This window comes from Catharus ustulatus, chromosome 1, assembly GCF_009819885.2.
Source record: "Catharus ustulatus isolate bCatUst1 chromosome 1, bCatUst1.pri.v2, whole genome shotgun sequence".
In the NCBI taxonomy this organism is placed as follows: Eukaryota; Metazoa; Chordata; class Aves; order Passeriformes; family Turdidae; genus Catharus; species Catharus ustulatus.
Window position 1 is genome coordinate 53571908 of NC_046221.1, and position 26784 is coordinate 53598691.

Genomic DNA, 26784 nt, shown 5'->3' on the forward strand with positions numbered 1-26784 from the left:
CTCAAAAAGGATAGGTTCCATCCCCTTAAATATCCTAGTGGCCCTCCTCTGGACTTGCTCCAACATCTCTTTGTCCTTCCTGTGCTGGGATCCCAGAGCTGGATGCAGCACCGCAGGTGAGGTCTCACCAGAGCAGAGGGACAGAATCCCCTCCCTCCCTCTGCTGTCCACTCTGCTTTGAATGTGCCCCCAGACACTTTTGGCTTTCTGGGTTGCAAGTATCTGTGGGTGGGTCATGGTCATGTTCAATCTCTGATCCACAAACACCCCCCAGGTCCTTCTCCATAGGGTAGGTCTTCATTTGTTCTTCCCCCAGCCTGTGTTAATAGCAGAGGTTGCCCTGACTCAGGTGCACCTTGCACTTGCTCTTCTATTACGTAAGACAATTACATCGCAGAAGTCTTTTAAAATAACAAAATGCAATGACTAAGTAAAAAGCAAGACTCATGCTTTGTAACTCTACATTTTTTAATTTAAGGCAAATCAAATATATTTATTGTGACTTGTTTGGAATTTTTTTACATCTGTGGATATCTCTGAAGCTCCTCTTTTTTTATCATTCATACTTTTATCAAATAAGACATTAGCTACATTACCCTAATGTTACCTTTTTATCCAATACATGATATAAAATTAAAAATCAGTATTTATCAACAATGAAAGTGCCCTAAAGCAGACTTTTGTTCATATGTTGCCCTTCTTTTATAATAAGAACCCCATAAATTATTTGATATATTCATACACTGTAGCTAAACAAGAGGGTTGGCAAGCCACAAGGAAATCACAGTCCATTTTACTAGGTCACCTTCAGTAGACCTAACCTAGACATTCAAAGTGTTTCTAGAGAGAGTCTGTAAAAATGTATAATCTTTGAAAATTCACCTCTGGTTCTACCGTCTAAGCATGTGTTCAGGCTTCCTGGAGGGGATTAAGGGTGACCTAGATAACATTGCTAGGAGTTTTAAGAGACTATTGTTGCACTCAACAAAGATATGTTAGCCTAGATGTGGTGCCATGACTATGACTATTGTCATAGTTGAGCTGATTAAGTACACCATGTAGTCTTTTGGGCTGGCTTGGGGACCTGTGCATTGTATTCATTATGAGATGATGACACTCTTAGGTATTTGAAAACCAAGCCATCTGAGAGATAAAAATTGGATTTATGTGCCTGCCTTTAGATGTCTGTGTTTAAAATTGAATGGTTTAACACAAACAGACAAGTAGTCCTCAGGCTAAAAACAACAGATTAGAAAATAATACTTGAGAATGGAAATGTTCTATATTGCATACCTCTCATATGTTACCCCAGTTTTTTTAATGACCTGCAAAGAATCAAGGGGGGCTAGGATGTACCCCTACACCAGGACAAATTTTTGTCTTCTCTCTACATGGCATACTCTATGATAGATTAAAAATAATTCTGCTTGTGCCTCTAGAGATAGCCTAACACAACTCTAGAATCTTTCTTTCATTAATAGAAGTAGCACCTTAGATTGAAAATGATAATGACTTTCCATCTCATCAAATCAATTTCCAAATGCCAGCTTATTTTCCATTTAAAGATGTTATTTAAAGTCATAAGCAACCTCACAACCCCATGTTTCTGGTAAAAAAACCCAAAAAACCAAAAAAACCAAAAAAAAAAAAGTCTTTATTCCTGCAAAAAATATGTAATTTCAAAGATTCTAAGCAAAAATATCTTTAGATATATTACAGGCAGGATATAGCTTCATACCTAAAATGCAAGATTAGTTTGAGACATAAGTATCTATTTTTCATGAAGATTTTGTTGGGTTCCCCCCCCACCCGAAAAGTCAATAGTTTAAACTAACATTACCGTTTAGCCCAGTTTGGTTTTAATGTATTAATCTTGGTATTCCAACATTTAAAAGGCTATCAGATCTTCTGACATTTTAATACAAATACAGTGGCTGTGACAGCATTTGGCATAGATAGATTTTTCCCTGATATTTCAGATAACCCCAAGTATGTTTCTCTAAATGCATTAAAAATTCTTCACAGTTTCTCTTAACAGATTTCACATGGAGAAGAGTAGATTAGGAAATAGGCTTCCTCAGGATAGCACTGATGCTTATCTGCAACTTTCTGTTCTTCAGGGTTTCTAAAAATTCCATTCCAGCAACTGCCTGAATTTCTAAAGGTGTCCTATCAAAACCTTATTATATTTATTTGACATAATAGTGAAGACTATTACATTAGATCTATAAGAGAATTTAGGTTCACTACAGCAAAAGAAATATTTTTCTGTATCCATACCCTTTCAGTCAGAGGCCTTCAATGTATAGGTCAACAATGTTCACTAAGTGCTGAGACAAAGTCACCTGGGTGGGGAGTTATGACTCCTCATTCTCTCAGTACACCTATAAAGGTGATATTGGCTGTTGCAACTGAATGGAGTGATCTTTATAAGATAAAGTTATGGGAGACAGGTACTCAGAGGCATAGCACCCAGGTAGGGTAAGGTATGATGAAATTAACAAAAGTCATACAGGAAATTCCAGGAAAAAAATGAAAATTTTCACTCTTGTTATCCCACTATGAAAGTAAAGTTAAAAAGAAACAAACAAACAAAGTTAAAACAGATGTTTCTAGTAATAAATTACCCAGAGAATGAAAAACTAGCAAATATGACACTGGTAACCTTGAGACATTGCTAAGAAGACAGCAAGATACCAGACAAAATCCTTCCAGATAGGGTAAGTCAGGGAGTCATTAGATAGAAAACAACATTCTCAAAAGACTTATAAACACTAGCCAACACTTTTGCTCTGTTTAATACATCAAACTCCTTTGTCATATTTAAATAGGTCTGCACAGTGTCTGGTATTCTAGAGCAGCCCAGAAACAACAACTGGTAGGTCACAGACCATTCTAATCACATTTCATATTTTCTAAATGTTCCCATAACTATAAAAAAGCATAATTTCTTGTAAACAAAACTGGTTTAATAAAATAATGTAATTCAAAAGACGTACTTAAAAAAAGACAAAATATCCAGGCCTATAAGCCCATTAATCTAGTAAATCTTCCTATGATGTAAGTTGCCAGATAAGATCTTATAAAGTAAATACATAAAAAGGAAAACAGCATTAAATTTCAAACTCAAGAACTGTTTCATATTATCATTAATATGTGGTTTAGGGTCATCGAAGTAAGATGCCTCTCAGAGAAAAAAAACAGTGACAGGTTTCACAAAGCAAATAATTCTTGCATGTCCTAGTGTAGTGGGTGTATGCTGAATTTATTCCTCTTCAATTGCAGTTGCTATACACAAATCATTGTACTTTAAGATGTTGTCCTGGTTTAGAGGACAGTATTGCCAGGAAAAAAAGGCAAGAGCTTTTTTTTTTTCCAAAATGGAGAGTGAAATTCCCCTCCCTCCCAGTTTACTATAATTTGGAAATTAAGGGGCGCTCAGGCAAAAAGTACAGGTTTAGGAATAATAGTTCTTTACTGATAAATCTACAAGACAAACAAGAACAACACCAGCTGTGAAAAATCAGTGACAAAACAGAATGAAACTCAGTCTCAGTCCTTTTTCCAATCACAGATGCCCTTCTCCTCCGCACGGTCCTGGTGGAGCGGGGCAGACTCCTCTCAGTCGCAGTAGCAGCCGGAGCAGGCAGGCGAGGTGGCAGGGCAGTCCCAGGTGGGAGAAGGGTGAAGGAAAAAACTCCGCTCACCATTTGCGTGCCAGCTCTCAGCACTGTTCTCAGAAGCAGGAAGCTTCAGCAGTGCCAGAGTGCAGGGCCTGGTCCCACCGCAGAGAAAAAGAAGCTCTCTTCTCCGCGTTCGGGCCGGCGAGATCGAGTGTCCGCTTGGAAGGACAAAGCAACTCACGGCTATCCATCCCCACCTCTCTCTTTTGTCTTGAGCAATTAGAAGTCAAGGGAGCTGCCCGGCCAGATTTCTTAACATGCTAATGGGAAAAATTTCTCCACTGAGGGAAAGAATAAAAACTCCCCCAACCCCCAACAGATGTATACACTAAGTTCTTGGTTGGCTCTGTAGAGCAGATAGAAGGGACTTGGGAATGTTGGTAAGGTTTGCAATTTTTTATAATAATCTCACCAGAAAATGCATGTCATTATGAACAGAAATTCTGACAGATGGCTCACACATAATTTCAGCTAGGTAGAGCTGTATAAGACTTCCTTGTATCTATCTATCATTAAATGTTACTTTAGGCCTTTTCAATAATTGGTATTTTCAAAGGCACCCAAGAGTATCAAATATCTGAAGTCTAGCACAGCTTGAAAAAGTTAATTATCTAACTCACTTGAGCTTCTTTCACAATGACTTTTGGCTCAAACCTGTAGCAGAATATTCTGAAATGCTGAGAGCTTGTTTTCCTGTAAAAGCTAAACCCACTGTAATGTAGCAACTTCCTTCAATACAAAGAGGAACCATGTAAATTTCTTCATGTAAATGAAGATAACATATTGCTAAAACAGTAGTTTATTCCTCAGTTCCCAGAGAAATACAAAATTCATTTTATGGTTAACTCAGTAGATTCCTTCCTATTTCACCTAAAACACAAAGAGAAGTGAAACACTAATCTTAAAGAAATTAGGATTTTAGTTAAAAGTTAGAAGAAACTGGGCTTGAGATAGTTACCTGAAACTTAAATAATTGCTTGCCTGTCAATTTATGTTTGTTTAGCTGTGCTTGCAATGGGAAAGGATGAAACTAATAAATAGCTCCAAAGAACACAAACAATTGCAACCAGAAACTCATTCTTTGAGAGACTGGACTTGCCCCAGAAGCCATTTGTATTGTCATCAATAAAAAAGGTTGAGAATTTAGGGCTAGGAAGACTCACCTTACTTCCTCCTTTTAAGACCCCTCCCCACAAAAACGCCCTCAGACTTAATTCAAGAAGCCAACCATGCATCACACATGCTTAGTAGCTATTCAAGCTAATTACCATAGGAAGTGGGGAATGGGAGGGGCTGGTATTAAGAATATGGTATTTGTTTGAACCTTTTGTCAATAAATAGACTCTGTGACCACCTGGAATTTCGCATTGTGTATTAGGGGACTACCCCATGCTGCTGCCCAGGGCTGAATAAACATACACTTTCTAAATTTGAATTGTTAGAGAGTCTTTTGTCTGTCACAGTTGAGTATCGGTATTAGACCAATACTTGCATTTTGATAAATCAGAATCAGAAGTACTAAAATTTTTTTTAAAAGTGGTTCAAAGCCAGTAGATAAGTAGATAAATTCCTTTCCAAAAATCATTATTCATATTGAAAATTATGTACTCAATATTTTTTCAAAAATAAAAATACCAAACCAGATGCTATGCATAATACACTCTAATTTTTAACCAAACTGAAAGAAAAACAACAATAATATCAGAAATACATAACTGCTTTCAATTGCAGCAACAGTTACTTTGTTGAGGTCTAAATTTCCTGTAATAAAGCAAAATCTACTTTAATTTACATTTTGCAGCTCCACCGGTATTCACTGAGGCTGAAGAAAAGAATTAGGTACAGAATGCAATTTGGAGGTCATGTGCAGAGAGTTTGTACTGAATGTCCCCCCTTTTATTTTGACTCATAATTACCATAATATTTTTTGATTTTTGTAAAAATTTTAATACTTTCTGATATCCTTCTGGACAAAATATCCAGCCCACCGCTGGATAAACACATTTATGTGATAGGTGAGCAATATATCTTACGGGTTGGGCACAAAGGGTTACAGTGAATTAGGTGACATCAGACTGGTGACAAGTAGAGTTCTGAAGGGCTCCATCGTTGGCCCTATGTTCTTCAGTATCTTCGTAAATGACTTGGACACAGGACTGGAAAGGACACTAAGTAAGTTCACAGATGATGCAAAACTGAGGGGAGCTGTTGACTCCGATGAAGGCAGGGAGTTTTGCTAAGAGAATTGGACAAATTAGAGGCCTTGGAAACCATGAACCATATGAAAGTTTATCAGAGGAAAGTGCCTGATCCTGTACCTGGGATGGAACAACCCAGGATGTATGGACAGACTGGGCAATGAAATGCTGGAAAGCAGCACTGCAGAAAGGGACCTGGAGGCCCCGGTGGATGGCAGGTTAGATATGAGTCAGCAGTGCCCTTGCAGCCAGGAGAGCCAGTCCTGTCCTGGGTACATCAGGCACAGCATCACCAGTTGGGCAAGGGAAGGAACTGTCCTGCTCTGCTCTAAGCTGGGGCGGCCTCACCTCGAGTGCTGGGGTCAGTTTTGAGTGCCACAATAGAAGAAAGATATGAAGGTATTAGAGAGTGTCCAAAGGAGAGCAACTAAGATGCTGAAAGGTCTTGAGGGGAAATGTTCTAAGGAGCAGCTGAGGTCACTTGGTATGTTCAGCACAGAACAGATTGAGGGGACACCTCATTGCAGTCTAAAACTTTCTTGTGAGGGGAAGAGGGGGACAGATGCTGGTCTCTGCTTTGTGGTGACCAGTGACGGGACCCCAGGAAATTGACGGAAGTTGTGTCAGGGTAGGTTTAGGTTGGGTACTAGAAAAAGGTGATCAGGCATTAGAACAGGCTGCCCAGGGAAGAGGTCACAGCACCATCCCTTACAGAGGTCAAGAAGTGTTTGGACAATACTCAGGGGCATATGTATGGTTCTTGGAGATGGTGCTGTGCAGGGCCAGGATTTGGACTCTATGACACTTGTGGGTCCCTTCCAATGCAGCTTATTGTCTGATTCTGTGACTTTGACATAAAGTGATATAAAATGATGAGATGGATGAGAGTTGATATCAAGTTCTATTAGAGTAATCAAATTTTAGAAGACAATACTTCAAAAGTTCTCTTCAATTCTAGCAAGGATCTTCCAATTTTCTTTAGGAAAGGTTTCAGTGTTAGACATGCTGAGCCTCTGCCACTGATGCATATAATTTGAGCCTCAGTGTTTCAGCATGTTCTTATAGCTATAGGGCATACTTGCATTATGCTTAACATGAGATATTTATATCATCTATATCTGAGTTAGCAAATAGAAACAGTATCATATGCAGAATCATGTCTGGTATGTGTTCATTAGGCAAATAGATAGTGTTGATATAGAAACCAAAGTGAGCATCTATACCAAAATGAAGATTTCTTTTTGCATACATGAAATACCTCAGTGGATTGACATATAAAGGGAAACCTCATGACCTATCAAAATTAGAATCTCAGTCTACAAGAGTGAAGGTAGGAGAGGTGATCAAAATTCTCTAGTTGCTAGGCATTTTATGGAAAGAGGCCACATTCACTCATCTTATTAAAATTCATGAAAATTGAAAATATCCAAAAGCTCAGGAGGGGTGGGGTCACAAAATCTATTTCACAGAACTGGGAAGCTTACTCTAAATTCACCTTGAAAGCACTTTCCCCATCACAGACTTCCTGAGAGCCTTTTGATTTCTCTCCTACTTAGGAGGTAATTATAGAACTTCTTTTCCTCCCTGACTAATGCATACGGAAAGAGTTCACTTCAGCCTTTCATGCAGATTATGATGGTTTGTTCCTGACTAGATCTCTATTGCAAATTATTTCTCCTTTACTCCCTCTCCAATTAATTTATTTAGCTTTATTTTTCTTTCCCTTTATTTCTCACATCTTGTCCTCTGTGTCAATTGATACCATAACTACTTCAGTATTATATATTATTGAACTTTGCACCTCTCTTTTCTTCTTTTAATTTGCTTTTGCATTTAATTTTAAATTTATTGTTGTCAGAAAACAATAACATTAAGGCATAGGGATGATGGAAGAGGGATTTTAAACAAAGGTTGTGTAGTGCATTTCTCCTGCAGATAAATCTCTTAAAAGTTACAAATCAAAAGGTAAAGAATTAATTCTTTCTAAAAAGATTTCTAAGGGCACCAGAATCATGACATTTTTAAGATCACAGCAGTCATTTCAGTCAAGAAGAATCTGATTTTATGAGTTTAAACTGCCTATGATAGATACTTGGCTTATGTGGTCTAGTCTGGTCCTAATAGCTACCACTGCTTTTAATTCCTTGTACAAATTGACACTAAATGGAAGATTTGATGGGAAAGCTGCACTATTTTGTTTTCATATCAGGGAAGTCAGTCTCCTTGTAACACTAATACTACAATAAGACTCCAGAATTTCTCCATGCTCAGGCACCTCTCCTGTTTTCAGAACATATTAAGACGTTTTTTAATAGCTAATGAACAGTGTTTCTAAGATAAAACCAAAGCTGCAACATCATTTAACCACCAAAGCAATACCATTTTAGGCAAACTAGAATTACAACCCACTTTTACTCTTAAAAGAAAGCAGGGATAAGGTAGAATTTAATTTTTAATCTGCTTTTCTAATATTGGGTAAAAATTGTAGGAATGAATAATAGCAGTATTGCAGCAACCAGCTTGCTAGAATATATCCAAAGACAGTATTCCAAATAAAAGCAGCAGACCTACATGGTTCATCACACTCTTTTGTAAGTGACGTCAATGGTCAATAACAGACCAATAGTATTCCCCTGAATCCATCAGCTATACTTACGTGCTAATAAAGAGAAAAAGTAAATGTTTTTGCATGAAGAAGCTATCAACATTTTTGTATTAAGCAATGGTATAAGAATAAAGACTTTCTAAAAAGCCCTCACTCGGAAAGCTGGTCTGCTTTGTAAACAAGCAATTGCAGCTGTGACTAAATCAGCCAAACTAGGCATCACCGAAAGTTATTAAGAACATATTTTTCCTCAGTCTGACTATTCTGCTTTATATATTGTACACTTAACCAGCTGCAAAGCTCTCTCCCATTCTTGGTCATTTCAACAGTAGTTGTGAGAGAAGCTTTTATACATTTAGAGTAGGTATATAAAAATAGTTTTAGCATTTAGTGTTTACGGTAAATGGCCTTAAAAGACAAATTTCAATATTCATCAAGCTTAAGAATAAGTTGCCCCCTACTCTGATGAATAACATTCATATCCAGGTTCTAAGGAATTTAACTCAAAGTTCAATATTTTTTTCTCCTCAAGGTTGTCTACCTCCCCAGCTTCAAATTCTCCCTCTTTCAGAATCCTATCTGTCCCATAGAGGAGATTTTTTCAATAAATCAATACTGTAATAAAAAATTACTTTTTCTGTGCACTCCATATAGTAACTGAATTTCTCTTACACAGATAAAAATCCTTCACCTTATGCTTTATATTTGACATTAACTTTTAATAACAGACATTAATAAAAGAAGCACCTGGCAAAAATGTAAAATGTCACTGTGAAATCTTGTCTCCTTTGACATAATAGCTAAACACTTAATTTGGTTTCAGAAAGAATAATAGAATTTTGCTGTTTTCAAAGTATACTTCTGAAAAAGAATATCATCTGAAAGAAACGTTATGAATATAGTATGCTAAGTAGCAGCCATCATTTTTTTGTCAGCAAAATGGGAGGCCAGTGTTTTCAGTAAGAATGAAATTACCAATTTATCTATGAAAAAATATAAAAACCAAAGCCAAATTATATGCCTTTCCCTCAAATTATTATAGCATAAATATCACTTATTGTGGTTTAACCCTAGCCAGCAGCTAAGCACCATTCAGCTGTTCACTCACTCCTCCACTGTGGGATGAGGGAGAGAACAGGAAAAGTGAGAAAACTCATGGGTTGAGATACAACCAGCTTCATAGGTAAAGCAAAAGCCACACTCAAACAAAGTCATAAAGGAACTCATTCACCGCTTCCCATGGGCAGGCAGCTGTTTTGGCCATCCCAAGGAAAACAGGAGTCAATCACATGTAATGGTGACTTGGGACAACAAATGTCATCACTCCAAACATGCCTTCTTCCTCCTACCCCCAGTATATACTTCCATATACTCTCCATATAATATATGCTGAGCATGACTCCATATGATAAGGAATATCCCACTGGTCAGTTGGAGCCAGTTGTCCTGGCTATGCCCTCTCACAGTTTCTTGTGCACCCACAGCCTACTTGCTGCAGAAAGGTAAGAAGTAGAAAAGGCCTTCAGGTTATGCAACCAGTACTGAGTAGAAAGGAAAACATCCCTTAATTAGCAACTCTTTCCAGCACAAATCCAAAACACATCCTCATATTAGGTATTGTGAAAAAAATTATCTCCATCCCAGCTAAAAGAATACACCCCTGTAGCATCCCTATAGAAAACAATACATAATAAAATTGCTGTCCAGTGCATGTACACACAAGGAAAAAAAAATTCCTTCCAAAATACTAATAGGAGAATTTTCAAAATCACTGTTTTATCTCACTCTATTAAATTAGTTAAAAGGAAAGAGGAGACAAAGCATAAAGAGACCAACTGACCAATACCAGCAACCAAAAAATATTTGGCAGGTTCTGCTAAATATTACCATCCCAAAATGGGTTTGCTAATCTGGGAATAGCCCTCCTGACAGCAGCTGCAACTTGAATCACTGTGATTTGAGCACTGTTCTGTCCTGACATAAACACTGAAGAGTTCTACAAGTCATAGAATTCCAAAAAACAAGACTGCCAATAAACATCATTACAGCACACACCTCCATTTCATAGTAATTACTTACCCAGATGTTTCCATCTTGGTGGTATGGTTTCCAGTTTCTCCCCGTATCACTGTAGAGCATCCGATATTGAGTGACCCAGTCAGAACTGCTATACCTGCCTTGAGTTGCAATAGCACTGATCTGTTTCCTACTCCCAAAATCCACTTGTAGCCATTGGTAATGATCACTGTCTGATGGAGACCAACCTCCTGCACCTGTTGTGTAGAAGCAGAAGGGAGATTTAGGTCTCAGGCAGCTGCTTTGCTGTGAGTTCATTGTGAGGATGCTGGTTGCTGGAAGTCAGCCCAGCTGAGAAGAAAAGAATATAAAAAAATTTGAACACATACAGAAGAAATATGAGTTCTCATTAAAAAAAAAATGCAGAACAAACTTTAGCACACCTTTAAATACATTAAATATATTACCTTAATTGTATTTTTATGTGATTATAATGATTCAATGGGATACCCGCTAACCTATCAATGCCTTTATAATGCTTTAATTACAGTTTATTACTTTTTGCCAAATTATAATTTTTTCAGGGTTGACCAATTTCCCATGAAGTTCTTTTTCAGAATAAGGCACAAATCAATACATTTTTTTTGGATTTTCTATGCCTTTTCAATAACATTTCAAGTTGAAGAGAGAATACAGATTAAAAATAAGTAAATTAGAGCAAGTTCTCTGCTTTTTTATATTTCACTATAGAGCACAAACTGAAAGATCTACCAGAAGAATTGAGAAAGGAGCAGGTACTGCAGGGCTAGAACTGGTTTTGATCCGCTGGTTGTACAAGCTTACAGATTACATTGGCAGATGTTTTACACAAGTGTTATTTTTCTTTATGGGTCTATGAATTAACTTGACAGTAATACTATTAATATTCTTCTCAACCACTAGATTACATTAAACTGTTCTAAACAAAGGCTAGTGATGCATAGATAAATATAGTATTGAGACATCAATGCAAATTCTTATTCTGAAGTAAAAATATTAAGGGGAAAACTGTATTAGGATTCTTCAGAGAATAATAAAATTTCTCAGCTAGATATTATAATGATATAGCTATTATAATAGTAAGCATTAGAAAAGATATGAAATAGAAAAACTCATCTATCAAAACATAGAAAAACGGGAGCATCATTCTCTTTATAATAACAGACATTAATACACAGAAAAATGTTTACAGATTTGATGTGATTTACAAGGATTTTATTTTGCTTTTAGTTTTGAGCCAAATAAATGCCTTGGTACACCATCAAATCATGTAGTCTAGTGCATGGGCCAATTTTTATTGCTTTTAATTTCACTTATAGTCCTCAATTGATGTCATAAGCCTTGCCTACCTGCCAAACAAGCAACTTTGCTATACTGCGTCTTATATACTCCCATCATTAGGCGGCAGCATTGCCTCAGTCTTAGACATCCCTAAAACTAATTCAGCTGCTACGGGTGTTAACGTTTGCAGGTCATCGGACATTTTTATGTTGTCATATCAAGGGGATGATCTGATGCCTTATGTCGTTGTCTTTCATTGTAATTAAAAATGTAGCACTACATCAATGACAACTAATTTGTTAAAATTCTCAAGATTTGCAACAGATGCTTTCTCCCTGCTTTACCCAGCAAAATAAACAGGATACTTTAGCTGTAGGGAATAGTTCAATGCTATTTAAAACAAATAAACCCAAAACCCCACACTTACTGAAGAGCACTCACAGGAAAAATATTTCCACACATTCCCAAATTCAAACTAGATCTAGTTTTGCAGAGATTGATGATTCAAAACAGAAGGCAGCTTCTTCATAACTACTGTGCATGGAGATTGGGAGAGTTAGATCTACATACTTGTAATAGCAGAGATGATGTTTTCTCTCCATATCCTAATATCCTCATCAAATTTATGTATCTGAGATTGACGGCACACAAAAGATAAAAAGTTTGCACTGAACAAAAGCCATCTTTGTAAAAAAGCCCTTTGATGGCTACTGGAAAAAATAAGGTTAAAATGTGGGCATTTAAAAAAATTTTTATGAAAGACAAAGTTAAACAGTCAATCTATAAAATTTTCTTCACCAATGCAACTGCTGAAAAAGTGTGACATACTATAATGCTATGAAGTCTAAAATAGATATTGTGGTTTTTACCATAATACAGGAGATTTACATTAGTCCAGGACATATTGTTAAGCACATTTAAAGGAAAGACTTTGAAAAATAAAAAGATATAATTTCTTTATTTAGTACATTCATATTACTGAAACAAGACTTTGTCTTCACCTACAACTCCTTTGAAAAGTTTGTAAAAATTGAGTACTGGTATTCCTTTCCTCAGTTGTTTATTTTATGTAAGAAGAGTTGGAAAGCATTTTTCACATCATGCTTAAGAAAAGTTAAAGAGACATGACACAATAGTCACATCTAGGCCATGAGATGGAAACACTAGTTTTGCAAGACAGACTGCTCTATAACCATTTCTAACAAGCAAGACAGGACTTTTAGTCAATGTTGCAAAGAGCAGCAACAATATTATCCTATATCTCAGTTTCAGATTTGCCTTCTGGCTTTTCCAAGCAAGTACATAAATAAATTGTCAAAAGGATGAAGGAGAGACAAGCTGCATTACTACTAAATTTGCTGCTGAGCAGACCAGCATGATAAAGGATTGGTGGTCAGTTTGAGCAGGCTGGGCTGCTATCACCCAGTCATCAGAAGCAGCCTGTGAGCATCAATTAAATTTATCCTCTTCCACTTTGAATCACCAAACTGTGTTGTTTTGGGGAGATGACTACTTTGTTCATTTTGTTGCTGATACATGTAACCTCTAGTGGGTCCAGAATTCTTTTTTTTTCCTTCAAAATTTTTTTCAGGTGCATACTCTGAATAAGTTATGAAAATGTTGGATTACTTACGAATTTCCCTACTGTGAAATCTTGAAAGCACTCTGAATTCACTGGAGGAATTTAAATACATTTGTATCTCCATTCAATCTAAGTAGGTATGAAAATCACACATCACCATAAATGTGTATATGCTCACAGTTCTACATATCATTAAATATTTTGCTGAATAAAATTCTGCTTCTTCACTAGAATTCAGAATTTGGTTTGATACTGGATTGGGAGAAGTTACTGATAAATAATATCTTTTGCCTTTTTGAAGGAGTGAGGAATTTTGAAATCAAACCTAATTTCCATGATATGGCATTATTTTTGAAATAAACAGAACTTTATAGTCAGTACATTTTGAAAGAATAAAGAATTATCTTTAGGGAAGAATCAAAATAATAGCATGTTAGTAGTTTACAGGGAACATTACATCATACTGAAACTAGAGTTATTCAATTATTCAGTCTATTCAGAATTATTATTCACACCTTGCTGTAAATTGTTAATTTTTAACAGTTATAGGCTATATCCTGAATTTTGTTTATTACTTGCACTTTTTATTATGGCAGAAAAATAGGCACTGGATATAATGCCTAGAGGAGCTGGAACAGAGGCCACACAGAGTTAAGGGGAATAAAATGGGTAAAATGGGTATTTGTTGAGAGGCCTTCAAAGGCTACACCCCGGCAGTACAGTGCCACAGTCATGGCCCCTACCTGGATGGCTCCAAGATGGGAGCTAAAGAGGGCTTAGTCACAAAAATCTCACATCTTTATAGATTTTAGTCCATTTGCTTGCAAGCATCAACTGTCCAATTAATAGTCTCAAATAATGAAGTTTCATCCTTCTTGCTTTCTTGCTGGCATGCCGTCCTCTTTCCACATTGTTTATGTTTATGGCCTGAAGTTTGAAGCAGCTACCCTTGAGTCCCCAGCTGGAATAGGACTGTTTTCTCTTCATCACCCAGGCACAATGGAAAAGCACCCTCAAGCAGAATAGAAAAACTTGGAACTTAAGGCATCAGATACATGGTTTTTTTCATACAATGCTCCCTTTATTTCATGTACTACCTTTTAACGACAAACAGCACAATATACTATGAAATCAATAGACTTACAAATTAGAAGGAGATTAGAACTAAAAAATTGTTGTAAAGATACTAAGCAGATGCATATAATACAATTTGCTTTCCTTAAAAGGTAAGGGGCATTTATGGAGCTTTTGATAATAGTGCAATGAATTCAATTGCAAACAATATCTACTTTCTATATTTATTTTTATACCCTTCCAGATTTTAATGTGATAAAACATATTCACACAGTCATCAGCCAAAATATTTGAACCAGTGGCATGAACCGAGTCATGAGATACTGTGATTTATACCACGTAACACTCTACACTTGAGCAAGAATGACTGTACGTGAACTTTTGTCAGCAGAGAGTTCCAAGTTCAGCAACAGTAAAGTCATCACTGAGCATGTGGCCCAAATATCTTTGAGCATCCAAGAATCTTTCCTGCCCATAAAAGCCTAAAAGTTTAATTAGCACAGCCAACCAGAGCATTCCTGTGATAGAAGGCAGCTATTAAAGATTTCACAAAGGTTTCTTTTCAAAACAAGTAATTTCATCTGCTCCTGCTGCAGACTGACCAAACTACTGAAACAAACACACAACATCTCCATGTCATATGGAGAAGATATAAAACTATATTCAGAGTGCTAAGAACTTGTAAAAGTGGAAATTATTAATTATTTTACACCAAATAAAAACAACTGCTAGCAAACAGTATTAGCTTCATTACAGGAGTTGAAGTTCAAAGGCTTAGTTTTTTAAAATTATGAATATTCCAATGTGTTTCCTGTTTTTATTGTATTTCATTCCACAGGTACATTTTGCGGAATAGAAAGCAGCATGAAAAACATAGTTTAGCTCTGAATGACACATACACAATATGTTTCAAGGACTATAAAGAATTTCAGTCAACTTGAGCCTATTTTTTCATATATTATTTCTTTCTTTTAATTAATTACACATTTCAGCTTCCTATTCAAAGCTGGGGAGCAAGTTACCTCCTGTTTACTGCCCACAAAGACAGTCAACATGATGAGTTAGTCTTACTTTCTTATCATTCCCCATGATGAATTTTCAGTATGAAGCACAGCTCACAGATTTTATATTTTTATCCAAACTGTCACAGGATACTGAGTTTAGAGATCGACAAGAAGGAGGATAGCGATGATTTTTGAAAATCTCAATTCTATTTCAGTTAGAAATCATTATTTTGAAAATTTGTGACTTTCATTTTTATTCATGATGAGGACTGGAAACATTAATTTGCATGGGAATAATCCATTCTTGTTGTAGTCTCTCTTGTTCATCACTCTCTACTTCAAATCACAGAATTGAAAATATCAGTAATATCAGTGTCTAGTGTTCTACTCTTTCCCAATCAGTAATAAAATAGTTTCAATGACATGAATTAAAAAAAAGAAGATCCTTACTCACAATTTTCATTAAAAAACAAATTATAAGTGTAAGATGTAGGTTTTGGGGTAGTTACAAATCAGGGGATTATTTTATCTGATCATGGAAAAATTCTATAGCCTTTCAGCAAGGAAAAAATATGTCTTTTTTACTAATTATGTAATAATAGCCTAAAATATTTCTAGAGTTTGAATCATCTTATTTTTATGGGAAAATCACAACTTAATCTTTCAATAAGAAAAAACACTTTCTAGGTCACTGAAATAGCATGAAATCAATACTGTTTGACACCTTGCTATTTTCCAAGACATTGCTTGTCATTCTGCTACATGAAAGATAAACCAAGACCAAAAAGAAATCTTTGAAACACTGAGATCATTAATTCACTGCAGTTCAGAGAAAATATGGGCAGCCATTTTCTACAGTGCCAAGAAGACAATATAAGAGACCCAAACTCCTAAATGGAATAAATCTACCTGCACTCTTTGTCACTATTGTAGTTAAGCAAGACATCGATGGAGGTTTTCATTTATGCCTTGTCTTCCTCTGTCCATTTTATAGTACAGTGTAGATAAAGACATTACTCAGAGAAAATAAAATGCTTCCAGTTGTGAGGCCCCCAACGAAGGAAGGATGTGGAGCTATTGGAATACGTCCAGAGGAAGTCACAAGATGCTCTGAGGGCTGGAGCACACTTCCTATAATGACAGACTGAGAAAGCTGGGATTGTTCAGCCTTGAAAAAAGAAGGCTTTGGGGTGAACTAATTGTCGTCTTCCAGTGCCTGAAGGGAACCTACAAGAAAGATGGAGAGAGACTTTTTTCTGAGGGTGTGTAGTAACAGGACAAGGGGGAATGGCTTCAAACTGAGAGAGAGTAGATTTAGGTTAGACATTAGGAAGAAATTCTTTAGTGTGAGGCAGGTGAGACAACAAGTTTCCCAGAGACGTTGTGGATGCCCCATTCCTGGCAATGTTCAAGGTCAGGTTGAAGAGGGCTTTCTGGTCTGGTAGAAGGTGTTGAAACTAGATGACCTTTAAGGTCCCTTCCAATCCTGAAACATTACTGTGCATCTAGTCACAGTAGAAAAAGTTATGCTTATACAGAAATCTTGGATGATTAAAAACTTTGCACTTCAAACTCCTTTGAGGGTGGGTCACATTTATCATGTACTTGATAGAATCCTCCAATAAAGACACTTCAGCCCTCTTACAGGGCTTCACTGCTAATTGAAGCAATCTTTCCCTGATACTGGTACGGACAAACACTTCTTTCCTTATCACAAACACCATGCATGTGTTTATTTCTTGTATACATCTACTGTTCTAGCTAAAATTGGGTTTATAATCCATTCCCTATCTTCAGGATAGGGATTTGCTTTTGCATTTTTGAAAAGCTCTTCTTTTTAGCACATAACAGCAGGGATGCATTTGCTGACAAGACCATGTAAAACACCAATGATGGGCAAATAACGAACATTTGGCTTCAAAAGAAGCGAAGGTTGATATTTAGAAGGCAAAAAATACTAAGCATAAAAAATACATAGCAGTAAGATAAAAGAAGAGAACAAAAATGATGACTAGATTTCTTCTTCTCTAGAACGTACTATTAGAATTTGCCCCAAATCAAACCATATTTACTAAAAACTGGGAAATGAGATGCAACCTTTGGCCTACTTCTCCATGAGCTTCAATAGCTTTTTAGAAGTGCAGCAGGAGACAGTAAGCTCTGAAGCTCTAAGGTCCCTCTAAAATTCATCTAATAAAACTCCTTTTGCAGTGGTAGAAGATTAGAAAGATCTAATATTTTTTCCTCAAATTATCTTTCCTTCTTAGCAGGTGAAAGATACAAGCCTAAAAAAGGGGTATACTTTTAATTTTTTAAACCATGTAAAACAACATCTTTTTCCATATTGGTGGAGGAGAGTAAGGATCAGCCCTTAGTCACTTCAGCAAATATTTTTTGGACATTTTTAGACTAATTTTAGAAGATTTGCCTTCTAGTAAAAAAGTAGATCAGGTCTGTATGTGTAAAAAATCCCTAATTATATTTCTTAAAATTCTTTCATTTTCATTTAAAAACCTGAAAGTTAAAAGTAGAAATAACTCAAGGGATAATAGTAGTTATCAGTATACAATCCACATAGATGTTTTATAAAAGAACATAAAAATCACCATATTATTTTTAAAATCCCAATAGATCTTTCTTACAGTAAATGCAATTAAAATAAATCCCTTGATGTAGTGTCTGCTTCTTAATACCCACTACTTCCTAGTATATCTTAACTGAGCGCACACCACATATGAGGGAATGAACAGTCAATCTGCCCTAAGGAGCTGTAGTGATATCTAACAAAAATTGATACAAAAGAGATCTCGTTGTCATTCACAGTTGTCAGACTCAAAGTAGGGGAAAAAAATGTCAGAAACCTAAGGAGTCTCATATCCTGAATTCACTGTTGGGAAACAAACACTTTGCAGCTTTGGTTATTTTAATGAACACATCACTTTAAACTATGCCTTTCCCATCTGTTCTGCTTTCTAATTACATATGCAAAAAGAAGCTCATTCACAACTGCATCCTAATGGAATCTTAAACAAAACTTGGATGAGATTTAAATATTCTTAGCACATTATCTGTATTCAAGGCATCAAGCAGCTTCTTCTCCATGAGGTGTTTTCTTGTTTTTTAGGCGGAAAGTTGAGGCCAGGCAATGGATTGCTGTACCCTGTTATACAAATCCCTTGCATACAAAAGATGAGGTAGAGAAATCTCCCTTTCCTCACATCACCTTTGCAAGTACCATGACACAAATCTCTCATTGTATGTGTATGCACTGCAGCACTGGGGTTTTCCTGACAATTCAGGTCACATCCCCAGCAAGAACTAGCAAGTGTGTAATTAATGGAGAACAGATACTACCTCTGCAGTGTCTGTGCTGAGCATTGAGACCTGATTAGTAGATTCATATCCAATATTTTAATGATGATCAGATCACAAATAGCCAAGTTTTACTGATTGAATAGCATTTACATTGCTTTAAAATACAGATACAAGCTCATTACGACACTTCCTTGCAACTGCTGCGATCTTTCCTTTGTAGAGATGCCAGAGAAAAAGGAATTAAGGTATTCCAGCACCTGATTCATACCATTTCAATAGAAATGAGATGCCTAAACACTTTATTCACCTAAGTCATCTCTTCTTCCCATTAGTTGAGCCCACATATTGATGTAAGGCAAAACTGAATTACTGAAATACATCATGGTGTTCTTGCTTACATTGATTAATATTTTTCCCTCAAATGATTGCACATGAAAAATGATTAAATGATGTAATTCTAGCTTACACATCTTGTTCTGTGAAAAGTCTTCAGCCATAAAAGATAAAAGCTGAACCACCAGTCTTACAGAGACTTGCTGTATGAGACCCTGTAGGGAACGTAGTTTCTGCCATTGTGCTTCAGTATATACCATAGTTCTAGTGATGTGCAAACAACACTAGTGAATTGCTCACTGTGAACAAATAGAAGCCATATGACTACTTCATTCTACTCACTATATGTTTTCTATCTGTTTTTTAACTGCAAATCTTCTGGTCTGTGTCTCCAACAAAAAAATCTCCCTTTAAATGCCCTGCTCTGCTCATAATGTCCACCCTGCAGCTCTTTCAGGCCCTAAAAGAGTCCCAGCAAATAGAAAAAAACAAAAACAAATTCAAAAAACCTGGCTCATGACATTAAATACAGTAGTTCTGAAGTCCAGCTCCCTCAATGGTTGGCAACAGTCAACCTTTGCTGGCTGCTACTGATTGCAGCACACACGTGAGCTCAGCTCCTGGGCTACTACAGAGTCTAAAGACTGCACTGCTACTCTTTTTACATTTCTACCAATTTGGTTTTTGTGCTACTGTGGCTGTGGTTTGGGGTTTTTAGTTTGCTTGATTTTTATAAGGTTCTTTGGAGATCGGAAAGAAAAAATCCATTCAGGAATATATTCCAGTTGAAGACTCTTCCCTAGTGTTTCCTATCCAGGCTAAACCTGCTTTTCCTCTATATACTTTTCCATCTGCTCAAAATTTCAAACCTGAATTCCCATTTCACAGGAATTTATGAGAAGCTGGTCTCAACCCAAATGGTGGTGATTTCTCAAAGATCAAAATTGTTAATAAAGCGGTTTGAAATATTCTTTGCTTCTTGAGTGGTAAAATGACTGTGCATTTTGATAATTTTCCACAAAAAAATTATGAGTGAAGCTAATGAATTTTCATGAAGAGGAACAAAATTATTGAAAGTAAAAAAATTAAATCAGCCATTGCAACTGAAATTTTCTGAATAGCCAGAAATAGTTTTGTGAGCCTTTTCCATATGCAAATTAGCCAGAAAATTGACCATTAGAGATATATATAATATACTCTTATTTGTGTCAGTGTGGTATTGACCCAATCCTGAGAAAAGGACAGAACTCTTCCCTATCTGCCTCATTGATTAGACACTGTTTCCAAGTGCTTCTGCAAATCACAGGAGCTCTGACAGCACCAGTGCCATGCATGAGTATAAGCTACCACTACTGCTCAATCTGTCCTAGTACACATACTTAATTCATCTGCCTTTCTTTCAACAAGCAGGAGCACAAAATTGTGAAATATTGAGAGAGAGACGGCTTTTGAAATCTAATCTACTGCTAATTCAAGGCGTGTATGGCATTTTCTGTTTTAGCAAAGTTAAAAGATAATTATATTTTTCATTAATGCATCTACTGCAAGCAGTACCGAGATCCTTATCCTTTCTCTCCATTAAGAAAATATATTCTATTTTTAAAAATTACTCTGTACTGCATCCATTTTGGTGATGAAAGCTCATATTATGCCTTTTATTTTGCTAATAGCAAAACATTTATTGATATCATATGCAGAGTTGCAACAACATCAGAGGAACAATTTTCTTCTTTTTTTTAATTTGCAAAATAACATAGTAATTTCAAGATAGAGCTATACTACAGTAGAATTCAACTTTTTAGGGCAGCAATTTGCCTGAAGTCTATGGTAAACTACTAATAAACAATGAGGATTCCTTAATGAGTTTATACTCCTTGGAGTCAAAACACAGTACTGTATACAAAAATCATTATAATCATGTGAGACTATATGAAGGGGCAAAAAAAAAGCCAGCATAAAAAGTTATAACACTAATAAAAGTATCAATGTTATATCAGTGCTATCAAATTTTAATTTACCCTCACGGGATTAGCTAATCTGATACATTTTAGACATTACTCACAGTAAGAAATTCTGCTAGCATTTGTGTTAAATATAAATTAATGACAACTCAAAGGTCATTCAGCAGAGCATTTCAAAAATTACATAATAATAAATTAAAAGACCCAAATGCACACTCCAACACTTCTTTTAAAAATTTTAACCCACAGAAGGGATGAGAATATGGAAATGTTAGCTTTACAGTATGAGGGTTCAATGTACATAGTCTGGGGGAGGATTCAAAGCGGGATTTAACTTCAGGTGTTCTGAATCATCCGTGTTTCTCCCCCTGCCTCCGTTAGCCTGCTAACACTCTCAGGACGACATGGCTCCCTAGGCAGAAATTAATCTCTCTGCAGCTTCCACACTCTTTAAGCTCTTCAGGCTGCAGAAGAAATGCTCTGAATGCATTTTTTCAACACTGTCAGTCAAGACTCAACACTGCAGAGAAGAAAAAGGAACTTTTGCATTCACTAGCTGAATATACCCACTCCACCAACAAAAGGGGAAAAAAAATCCCACCACCCCAAACAGCTAGACTCTGGATTGGACCTAAGTAATTTCTGTTGGTACAGAGCAGCAGTTGGCAGATAGAGAAACAGCCACGGCTACAAAAAGAGTATTCAAGAGAGGAATCACCTAACTTGGCACAAGCAATGCCCAGACAAGACCTAATTGGGGATAAAAATAGCTTTAGTTTGTGCATGTGTAAACTGGTGTAACACATCATTCACCTCACACAGATAACTGAGAAAATAAACTGTATTCTGAAACTTCATGAGGAATGTTGTATTGCTAAAGCTAGTAATTTCTCCTACTTTACCATAAATACACAGCCCAGGGTTCCGTCCCATAGAGCTTGCTGCTGTGACCTTACAGAAGTTCCATCAGTCTCTTCTTGAGTAAAGCTCATGGTTTTTCCTGCATGCTGAAACAAGCAAGTCTTACTAACAGCCTTTAAGGAAATTTCCATCTAGTGAGCCTGGGCAAGGAAACAGTACTGCAGCTCAAGGTAAATTGTCCAGGAATACCCATGCAACTGTATGACAGCTTTTTTATGCTCTTCTGATTCACTTTTGTATTGCAGAAGGCCACTTATCATAGACACTTAGTGTTCTTCTGCTTTCAGTTACATGGATATGATTCCTACTGAAGACAGAGAGATTTTCTTTAAGGCAGAAGCCCAGGAAATCAGTATGCGGTAAGAGCTTATAAAGCACTAAAGTAGCTAAATCACTACTTCTGTAAAAATTGAATCCTATTATTATTGTGCTATAAAAATGTTTTAAACAGGCAAAAACTACATAAGAAGATAAGGTGAGATATGATAATTCTATCTGTTATGGTTAGAATATAGATTTAAATACAGGTTTTTGAAAAGAATGAAGGAGAAAAAAATATGTGCTAAAATTGTTGGTTTAAAAGTATCTAATCCCATAATTTAGCTTCTGATTTGGCAATACAAATTAAGCATCAAAAAATCAGAGTCACTTACCAGATCTAGCCAATGCTTATGAAGCCATGGCAACTATTTTTCTCTTTTATTTTTTTATTACTACAATGAATTATTTTTCTTATTAGTAGAAATAAAGTATCATTTGGAGAACAAAAGTTTTATTTGCCATAGATTTTACAAAGCAAATTTATCATAAATGTTACTCCAGTAAAAACATTCATGTCTGTAACATATATTAATTTCATTTATCAAGATGTATAACATATAATGAAGTTATTCCTGACATGTTCCAGTAAACTGGATTGATTGCACCCCCCTGTGCCACCCTTCCAGCAGGTGCCAGAGATTAAAGTTTTGCATGAGAATGAAGGTATCCAATCTGGAGATATTTTAAATTTGTTTAAAGAATATGACACCTACTTTCTCATCCTAATTTTGTGGATTGTAATAAATTCCTGCCAAAATTTCATCCCTCACCAGCTTCTCCTTGGACCCTGACACAATGTCTCAATGACAGGCCCAGCACTACTTTTCCAGTCTGTATGTATTTTTGTGCATCACTTGAGAGAAACCTCTTTGCTCCATTTTTCTCCTCCTGATGTCTCTTGTTTTTGCAGCTTGTGTTTTCCAACCCCAAATATCACTTTCCCATTCAACTGGGGGTTGTAATTTTCATGTGCTGCCCTAAAGTCAGTGAAGGACCAAAAAGACAGGGAGCTGGATCATTCGTCCTGAGAGGAGAGACTGAATGACCAGGCCTTGTTCAGCCTTGAAAAGAAACGAGATAAGAAAATATTGTATGATCTGACTGTCTTACATAGGCTAAGGTACTTCATTAAGATCATAAAAGAAGGGCCCTACTTCCTAAAAGCTTTCCTATTCTCTTTAAATAAGAATCTCTAATCTACAGGGAGTTGAATCTTCCCTGAAATTCTGTCGCTAAATTTGCCAAGCTAGGTAATATTTCTGCTCTAGAAAACAACTCAGTAAAAAATTCTCATGATTTTGCACACTTGCTTATTTATTTTGCCTTTGAAAAAAAATCCTCTGTATTGTATAATCAGCACTAGCAGCTATTATCTACATCAGGATAATACATTAATTTTTCATATGAAATTGACCTCTACTTATTCATTATATAACTTTACATTATATTTATTTTAAATTCTTGATATTGGGAAATCTTACTTCCATGGAAGTGGACTTCCCCAATTTTCATATTTTCCTGCTTGATAGTCATGGAAAACAATCTTCACTTTTTTTCTGAATAGGCATTTTTGAGAAGTAATAGGATTGCCCCACAAAACCCCCAAAAATTCACAAAACCCCCCATGAGCCCCTAGAGACTGAAAAACATACAGTGAAATTCTTAAATTCATTCTGGAATAAAAAGTAGAAATGGGCACAAAAGGAACACAAAATTAAAAAATTAGCTTTCACATTCTTGTCTTGTAAAGGAAGTTATGGATTAACACTGTGGATTTGGAGAAGAAAAATTCTAATATATTAAAAGTAAAGTTTATCACAAAACATTTACCAATAGTTTCGCAGTGAAGTCAGTGAAATGAGACTAGGAAATATGTAATCTTCCTTTGGCTGTCATTTGCTTACATTAGTGCAAAAAGACTAGAGTCACAAAAATAAGAGTTAGTTCAGCTCGTCCTATAACAGATACAATATCATTTTGGTATCTTTAGCAATATTCTGCTACAAGGTCTAAAATTCTGAATACTGTGTCTACAGTTCATTGTATTGAGTAGTGCCAGTATCTTCAGAATTATCTTAGAGGAGATAAGTGTGTCTTGAGAACCAGACAATGAGATCAGCAACATGCAAGTAAAGTGTTGGGTTTACAAACTTGCTTAAAAATCTGAAATTTAAGATAATTGTGATTTAATAGTCTTCATCAAAGATTCAGAAGAAAATAAGAGAAAATCATACTTGATTCTTAATCAGCAAAACAATGTGAAGTATTCTGGACATCACATTCCTCCGGGTCTAAGGTTACTACTCATCTTTAGTTACAGATTGAAGTTCTCAGTTTCATTTCTCCAAGCATAAAGCATGTTTGGATCAGAGATAACATTTAAACATTCCTTGCTCTTATTACAAAGCTCCTTGAATCCACAGTAACTGAAATAGTTTTAATTGCCACCAACTTTCTCATGCTTTGTACAACTTTGCCTGACAAACTCATGTTTAAGTCAAGCATTGCCACACACCATGGAAAATGATCTAAAACAGTAGCTTATGTCATGTCAACATCCCTGGAGCTACACTCATCTGCTGAAGGACTACATACAAGTCAGAACATATCGTATTGCACTCTATCATGCCAGATCTGCAGTGACAAGTTTCTTCAACACTAAGGCTGAGTTTCTGAAGTGACAGGCCTCAGGAATCAAGCAACTGCAACATCTCCATGTGCATTCCAGAATTCCAAAAGCACAACAATTTTTATCACATATTTTTTAGTCAGGCTGGTGATCACTGCACACTGTCACAAACTTAACAATGCCTCTGCCACACCCATCAGCTTTTTAAAGTGTTAGAAACTTTTAGAACTTTTCTTGGTGATCTCTCTATGATGTGACATCATTTTCTATTAACCTTGAATAACTGCTGGTGAAATTTGAGGTCATGGAAATGGCCGTGATGCAGAAGGTACCAGTATTGCAATAGATTAAACAGGTCCTTTTTGGTGAATTTAATTTGCCACATAGCATCAGATGCAAACAAGCTGCTAAAATCTTGTCACTTGTGGAAGAATCCTTTCCGTAGGAATAAGCTTTGTGAGAAAGCTGAAGTCCTTGAGCTCCTCATCCAGAAAAGGGAATTTGTTTTTTGTATCTACAAAATGCAAGTATTTTTATACACCTTCCACATCCCCACCCATAGCCAAAATTTATTTTGCTATTAAATTGAATTTCTGGGCACTTCCAGGGTTTTTAATTGACTGTATCAAATTACCAACAGAGACCAAAAAAATTCAAGAAAAAATCCTTCTTATTATAGGAGGATACTTGTTATAAAAGGTTAGCTTTATCATTTGGAGTTTACCTCTTATTTGGCATGAGTTCTTCTTTCAAAGAAAGAAGATAAATTGTTGAACTTAATTTTATAGTTTTATCTATCTATCTGGCAAGGGAAGTTTTATGCTCAGATGCTCAACTGTATATTGTAGAAGCACATTATATACTTTCCAACAAACATAGTTAAAAAGAACAATATAATCCCTCTGGGAATAAAAAGAAATCAAATGCAGACATGGTACATTAGCCTAATAAAATCCAGGAAAGACATTTACAAACTCTCTGGCCAGAGGGTCCCTTTAGGAACAAACAAAAATGATCCTGTTTTTACATAATCTTCCTTCACTAGCACTATCCACAGTGCAACATATCCTTTCAATTTGAACCAGATAGTGCTGTGACAGCTCACATTCAAGTGTATCCTAATTTGTTGAGAGCAGTTTTTGGAATTAGCTCTGGAGCCACTGCATATCAATGCAGCCTTGTTTGAATAGGTCTAAATGCATGTTATACCTATCTTATGTTTTCCATGTAAATTTTAAAGAAAAAAGACTGACACTCTCTCCATTAATATTAAGAACATATAGGGATTTCTTGTCTAGACTTGCCTGGAAATTGATGAAATTTAGGGGCTGTTTTCTAATATACATTAAAAAATCTATCTTTTCTCCTCTTTCCAGTTTAATATAATTGTCTACAGTTCAGATCATTCCTATTCAATTTGCCAAAACACTTACAATTTTTTCGTCTTTAAATCTTTAGTTTTCCTTTCTGTGGAGAAGGAAGTGGGAACATATTATATTTTAAGTATTCTTTTGTCAGAAAGTTGCATGTACTCGTTATTTAAAACTCTGCCAATACTTATTAATTTTACTACTACTGATCAACATCAAAACTAAATGTAGGCATAATTTTTTGAGTTAAGTATCTTATAGGCTCTACGTTCAATGCATTCAAAAATATTTTCTTTGGCTGGTACTGTTGATAGTTTAAAATCACCTGTAAAAGCTGACTATATAATATATCCAGTATTAACATTATATTTTAAATATGCTATTAGCATCTTTTGGGACACTACTATGTTGTCCCACTTTGCAGATTTCTGTATCGTAAAATGGAATTAACA

At 36.0% G+C, this 26784-nt stretch overlaps 1 protein-coding gene across 1 annotated transcript in view; it reads right to left on the minus strand.

The window, feature by feature from the left end:
* Nucleotides 1-26784, minus strand: part of CNTNAP2 (contactin associated protein 2) — a 1181910-nt gene that overhangs the window by 762529 nt on the left and 392597 nt on the right. The window contains 1 exon segment of the mRNA XM_033052691.1: nt 10566-10759. Within this exon segment, the coding sequence (XP_032908582.1) occupies nt 10566-10759 (194 nt within the window).